General features: G+C 33.5%; 1 protein-coding gene across 1 annotated transcript; it reads left to right on the forward strand.

Moving 5' to 3' along the window:
• Positions 1-268: 268 nt before the first annotated feature.
• On the forward strand, positions 269-3,059 carry LOC119082972. The gene is made up of 3 exons (XM_037192615.1): positions 269-584; positions 709-811; positions 2,364-3,059. Exons 1-3 carry the CDS (start codon positions 308-310, stop codon positions 2,668-2,670), a joined length of 687 nt encoding a protein of 228 aa, XP_037048510.1. The 5' UTR covers positions 269-307; the 3' UTR covers positions 2,671-3,059.
• The last annotated feature ends 4,535 nt before the right edge of the window (positions 3,060-7,594 follow it).

The following is a 7,594-nucleotide window of genomic DNA, read 5'->3' on the forward strand; positions in this document are numbered from 1 at the left end:
GCCTGAACAATGCAGGAAAAGACATGGATAATGTTCATAAGTTGAGTGTTAGATTGTTAGAAATTGTGATCTTATCGACGAGTTTGGACCTCATAAATTTTGTTTATTTTTTCAAATTACACTGTTGGTAGTAGACAAGAAAACTGCGTAGCAAAATCTCAATCAGATTTTTCACTTTCACCTGAACACCGCAATCGTCTCGATGATCTTTTATGCGATCTATACTTACGTATATATGCGAAACTTTCTCTATATCATTTTCTAACAAACAATTTCCATTTCCAATTTCAGATTTATCGTAAGGACGATGTTTTCAGATGTTTCAAATTTGGTGGCCAACAACGATCTCGAATCAGTTGATACGAATTCAGAATTCTTTTGGATGAATTTTGAAGACGAGTTATTTGGATCGCCTCTCGCATTCGATGCCAGTGAAACAGGTCTGTGGAATGGCAAATTTGTACCACCACCTCCGCGACCGGATTTTTTGGAAGATACCGTTGTGTCCGACGGTCTAACAACATGTGACCTTTGTTCATGGGCTGTGCCGGACAAAAATGCATTCCTATTGGATGGATCGATTGGTAAGAATGAATTCATTTACATTTAAAACAATCTAACGATTGTAATGAAACAATAGCTAATGTTTCAAAAAAGAAAAGAAAGAATTTTGCCGACAATACAATGGGATATTATTTTGTGTTTCAGAAGCTGCAAGTGAACTGGGATGGGCGTTCACAATTGCTATTGTTGCTGTAATATCGGCTTTGCTCGGAGCAATAATAATGATAACTTTGGTGCGGTGCAAGAGGTAAATATTACTTTTGTTTGATTATTATGCTGGTATATAGGAAAGCTTTCGGGTCGACTAAAATTGTTAAACACATTTGCGCGTAGAGTCTAGTTTCCCTTGTCAATCTTTTGGAATTATTTTAATTAATGAGAATCGTGCACACACGATATCAAATGCTATTTTACAGAAATTACGACGTACACTGCACTTCCATTTAATTTAATTTAATTTTGTCGTTGAGATTTCATTTGAATGAAAATGTTTTAAAACCGTAATACGAACTTCAAGTGTTAAAATCTCCTGAATGCAGTATAAAGGTATTTTCATTTGATTTCTTTTGTGGCTCTTAACACTTTTGCTGCTACTGCTTAATCGAATTTCTGAGTGGGAAAAAAATTTAATCATCCATCCCCTTGAGTTTAGAACCGCTGCTTTTGAATATAAGAAAACATTTTTGCGACGATTTTTCTTAAATTAAATTTTCAATTTCATTAAAAGCTCCGTCAACAGTAAAATCCTCTTTTCTATGAGAATCCAAACTATTTTCCACAGATTAGAACCGTGATGAGCAAAAGGTTTATTTTATTTTTTCTTGTATTTTGTGTACAGTGCATATAAACCGGTACACAAGAAATTCAATTTTTCTCAAGTTTTATTTATTTAATCAAATTTTTCGTGCGATTTTTTTCTTCTTTAGCGACAAAATATTGAATTATTTACGTTAGAAATATTCGAGTAAATATTAGAAAATGTTGTATTATAACAAAAGTAAATAACAACGAAAGAACTTTGAACATCGCATGGCAGAGTTATTTATCCTTCAGTATCGGATTTGTGAAAAGAATTTTCATATGAAAGAAGGTAAAAAAAGGATGAAATTAGATTATGTGCAAAGCTGATATTTCATCTTAAGAAAAAAGATCTCAGTTGATACGACGGTAAAGAATAAAAAATATTTTTTTTCTATTTTTATATTAGGTACCTACCTACACTCTTCTTCTTTTTTTTTGCTTAGCTGGAATAACAATTCTCCCCTTTTATTTTCGTATGCTCGAATTCAAATTGAGTTTAAAATCAATTCTCTGTATATACATGCGGAAAGGATTCATGTTTGAAAGACAATATTAATTTTACAAACACCTCTGGCGTTATATTTTATATTGTCATTTATTGGTAGCTCAATTTTCGCAGTAATAGAAACAGGAATACGGAACCTGGTGTGCGAATAATGCTTCGGATTCAAACTGTGTGTGGCCTTATAAGGAGTGATACTCGGTCTCATTTGAGATTTAAAAGAAAAAGAATCCAATCAACCCTTTGATTAGGTTAATTTTTTTATGATACTGCGATAAAGGCAAGAAATTTTACTCTAGCTTTCATCGCCTTGTTTCAATTTCGACTCAAGAGAAATTTGTTACCGAAAAGGGGTGCTGTATAACTGTTGGGATGAGAAGATTGCTAACCTTTTAGTTACTTTTGTCTGATCTCTTCGGTGTTTCTCCTATAAAATCTGTCACTCATAAGTCCACCTGACGCTTACATATGTTTCATTTTCTTTGTATTTTTCCAGGTTGAAAGCCTCGACCGGAGCTCCACTAATACCCTGGTGGTGTCGTCGAACGGATTTAAACACTTCACCGGATACACAGAATCAAGAACCGAAACAGAGGCCAGCGGAAGAGTTACCAGTTACTGCCCACGCAAATCCGCAAGTGTGGATCTGGTTGAAAAATGTGAATACACCAGCATCGACAGAACCAATACCATTTCCTCCATCCGTATCGATAGAAAATTACTACACCAACACCGATGATAACATTAGCAGCCCGTCGAAAGTGAGCGAAGTTTTATATGAAGAAATTTCCGGAATCGGTTGATTTAGAATTAAAATGATTTCGGATAAACGATTGAGTGATTTGACTCTTTAGCGATAGGAATTGTATATTAATTTATTCAATGTAAAATCTCCCCTTTGATTATATTATATAAATAAATAGCAACTTAAAATGACATATAATTATTGATAATTATGAAACATTAAAAGATTATGCAACGTGCAATCATTCCATCGGACTCAATGGGAAATAGTACTAAAAGAAAATACTAATTTGGTAGTAATGAACCTGTTTTTTTGATACTTTCTGTGATATTTTGAACTGATGTAAATATATAATTGCTTAGATTATTATAAAGAAAATACTTATCATTAACTACACACTAACTAGACATATTATGGATAATAATAAATTGTTTAATGAATAGTAAACGAGCGTGTTGTTTCAAAAAAAAAACATTTTCCATCCCCCCATTCACACTTCACCTCGGAGAGAAAGTTAAGTGACCTTGTTCACATGCCTGCAACCTCGCATTCAACCTCTAACACTTCACCGATTCATTCACGTTGAAAACGAAAGCAAAAAGAGCGAACATATAAAGGGCAAAATAAATACTGTCAAAAGTTTTAAAGTTTTCTGCATAGATAATTAAAGAAATGGAGAAAAGAATTTTCTTTTCAGTCACGAAAATATTTCAAAGTACAACTACACCCTCACCGCCATCATTATCTCTACTTAGTCATTGCAATATTGTTGTCTGGTACAAATGGAAAGAAACATGGTAAAAAATATTTCCTGTTTCGCAAACAGTTAACTTGGATTTTACTGCTGTGTCATCTGTTATCGAAAATGACGAGAAAACAAGCGATGGGCTCTGGCTACAGTGGCTGTATATGGAATAATCTATGTTAAGACTAATGACGTAAAAGATTGTGACCAATATGTGGAAAATACTTAGATCAAAAGAAGTAAAAGATTCATGTTTTGCATGTCTACTGTGAAAGGTTAAATAGGTTGACTCTATTACTACGACTAGAGTATACGGAGACAGCTACTTGAATGAAGTAATCTGATGCCTTAGTAAGTATTTCTTAGTATTTATTAGTGAAGTTAGTATGAGCATCGGTTCAAAACATGAAAAACAAAGGAAGAGACTATTGGCACCGGGTGCCAATAGTCTCTTTATTATACTGTGGCTAATGGCACCAGGTGCCAATAGTCTCTCTATTATACTAATGCTAATCGCACCAGGTGCCAATAGTCTCTTTATTATACTAATGCTAATCGAACCCGGTGCCATTAGCCACAGAGACTATTGGCACCCGGAAAAATTTTAATTTTAATAAAAAATCCGGATTATACAATTGTTAAAAGTTTCGTATGTGCAGAATGAACACCAGCTGAATATCACCAGCTGGATCTACTAACACACACTTATTGTATGATAATCAATCAAAACACATTCTTAACAATGTGTTTATTTAATTCATACGTGTTATGTGCGCGCATAGATGACGTTAACGTAGAAATGCACTGTGTGTAAGTTGTCTTTGAATTGTTTACAATAGAAAGTGTTTTTGTTTGTACACCAGCTGGCGATATTTAGCTGGTGTACTGCAGATAGGAAACTTTTAGTAATTGTAAAAACAGAATCCGGATATTTTGAAATGTACCGTAATGACGGTTTGTTCGATCCTGAGAAATTCATCGTTTTACGAAATGTAACGTAAAAGTAGTTTGTTCGATCGTAGGGAATTCGTCCTTTTACGAAATATAACGTGAATGTGTTTTGTAGATTACTAGGGAATTCATCCTTCTACAAAATGAAACGTTAAGCCGTTTTGTTAGATCATAGGGAATTCGTCCTTTTAAGAAATGTAACATAAAGGTATCGAACAATCCGCCTTTCTCGATAGGATGAATTCCCTAAGATCGAACAAACTACCTTAACGTTACATTTCGTAAATGGATTAATTCTCTAGGATCGAACAATCCGCCTTAAAGTTCAATTTCGTAGGAAGATGAATTCCCTAGTATTCTATTTCGTAAAAGGAATAATTCACTAGTATCGAACAACCCGTCTTTACGTTATATTTCGTAAAAGGACGAGTTCCCTAAGGTCAAACAAACTACCTTTACGTTACATTAAAGGATTATTTCTCTAGGATCGAACAATCCGCCTTTACGTTAAATTTTGTAAAAGGTCGAATTCCCTAAGGTCGAGCAAACTACCTTTACGTTACATTTCGTAAAAGGATGAAATCCTTAGAATCGAACAATCCGTATTTACGTTAAAATTCGTAAAAGGACGAATTCCCTAAGATCGAACCTTTACGTTACATTTCGTAAAAAGATGGATTCCCTAGTATTGTGTACAAAATAAGTTTTATTTTCAAAATATCCGGATCTTTCATTCAAATTTTAATTTTTCCGGGTGCCAATAGTCTCTTTATTATACTGTGGCTAATGGCACCGGGTGCGATTAGCATTAGTATAATAAAGAGACTATTGTCACCTAGTGCCATTAGCCACAGTATAATAAAGAGACTATTGGCACCCGGTGCCATTAGCCACAGTATTATAAAGAGACTATTGGCACCCGGTGCCAATAGCATATTCGAAAAACAAATGAGTCAACATATGGATGCAAGACAGAAAGAGTAAATTTATTCTTTGGAATTTTTCGGACTGAAACAAAGTGGTACCTACTCGAATATTAGAATATTTCGAATATTTCTGTTCTATAGAATTAGTATAATTTGGCCAAGACGAATATGGTTTTCTTCAATTTTATATGTAAATATTTATCACGTTAGGACGATCAATAAAGGTCAACAAACACAAACACAGATCTGTTGATCCTTTGTTCCATTCCCGGTCATCATGTAAATCACGCCAGCCTTCATGCTGCCCCTATGAACCTGCCTAGAACGTCAGCAATTTCTGAAAGAAAGGTCTCATAGTCTCACATATTAAATGTGTGCCCGTTTCTTCTTCTACTTTGCAGGATTACAGTAGTTTCAGAAAGTCTCAACTTATTCAGTCGCCAATTCAGCCCACAACGTCCGGTAAATGTAAAATGTTAAATGTAAGTACGGTAAGTGTCACGGCGCGTCTCTATGCGTTTTATCATCACTCCCTAAAGATTTCTAGTTTCTACGATTAGATCTTTGAAAATACGGTACACCGATCGTGGCTGTAGCGACACCGTATAGATGTTTACTAATACCCACAGAAAGTTGTTGAAAGTCCTGTTATGAATTTCAAATTTATGCCAATTTATAATCCAGTTACGGAAAGCTTTTAACGCCAAATTTTATTTAATTATCAACATTAAATTACGACAATGTGTGCCAAATTCAATCTATTCACAAGGCGGAAAAAATTTTACAACAAATTTTGCAATGACATAATCATCGTGTGTGATGTGTGATGTTCTATCGCAATTGAATTATAATTCTAGGGGGCAATTGATGCTAAAATGCTAAAACTCTCATTCATTATTTTCATCTTATAAATTCAACGACAACAACCACAACGAAAATTAATCTCTTCTTCACGGCAAAGATTTAAATATTTTATATATTTGATTTTCAAACAATTTTCATGCTTAAAACTTTTATAGTATGTGCGAGTCATTTCTCGAATTCGGCAAGAATATAAATTAAATGACTTTTATCGTTTTCAATCTCTGAAAATAAAATAAAAAGACATTTATATTCACCGAGCGGAAATTAACTTTCTCTTGAATTACTTGAATGTGAAATGATGTAATTTTTTTTTTCATAGAGGATACCAAACAGGAGCGATAGAAACGAACTGTGATAGAGAGGTGAGATACCCATGTGGTGTATTAGTTGAAATGTAATGTTCTAAAAAGTCTTAGAAAACTTTGGCTATTAGTTCGAATAATTATTTTTGAAGTACAAGAAAAAGTTTGGCTATTATATTGTATTAATTACATGTTTATTTGTGATTTGTGGTTTACGAGTTTTTTCTCATTTGCATTCGAAATATTATACCGACCGAAATTCGTCGGGTTATTGAAAAAGTTTCGGAACATTTTCCAATAAATTTTAATTTGATTCTTTATTCTTTATTGTTATTAATTTACTAATTTTTCAAATCTAATAAAAATGTACTTTAGAGAAGAAAATTCGTGAGAGTTCAGTATAGTTAAAATAAATTGTATTTATTGCCATAATTTGCTCAAAATAGAGTGTTTACTTAAAGTTTTGTATTATATTATTCCCTCAGGGATCATAATTTCTTCGTATGTTTTGTACGTATACCTAGACCTAGACGCAAAAAGAATGGGTGTGTAAGCGAATATAATGTGTTGTGTATACAGCAGTTTGGATTAGGTACAAAATCATTATAATCTTCCGCAAAAGGCAAGTGTTTCGCAATATAATCTAGAGATCAACCGGTAAAATCTTTTACTTCGTTTCTTTTAATAAAAAAAAACATTGAAAGATATTATAAACAGTAGAAGAAGTAGATCTAATAATTATACAACGATGGACTTAACACGTCGCCCACGCCTTCAGCTACAATGAAGATCGCTCTTATCACTATTCTATATTATCACGATAGGCGCCAGTATAACGCTTACAGCGAGACTTTAAAAAAATAAGATCAGCCGATGATGCAAAATAGTAATTTAGCATTTTCGTCTTTTTTTACCCGTCCTTTCGTACCTCTCAATGACTTATTGAAAAATGCAAAAATTTGTTCGTGTGAATAAAATAAATGATAAAAGGAATATCGAACATTGACACCTACACCCACCGTTAAAGAGAACAAAAAAAGCCTATCTGCGGATACGAAAACAAAAAGCAATAACTAAACTTGAATGATAAATTATCGCGTTGGTTGCTGAAGCAAAACTACGGGCCTGAAAATGGATTTACCTTATCGTACGTATAGCAACAACTGATAACATTATACAAAAATACCAGTCAGA

This window comes from Bradysia coprophila, unplaced genomic scaffold (genome assembly GCF_014529535.1).
Source record: "Bradysia coprophila strain Holo2 unplaced genomic scaffold, BU_Bcop_v1 contig_52, whole genome shotgun sequence".
Classification (NCBI taxonomy): Eukaryota; Metazoa; Arthropoda; class Insecta; order Diptera; family Sciaridae; genus Bradysia; species Bradysia coprophila.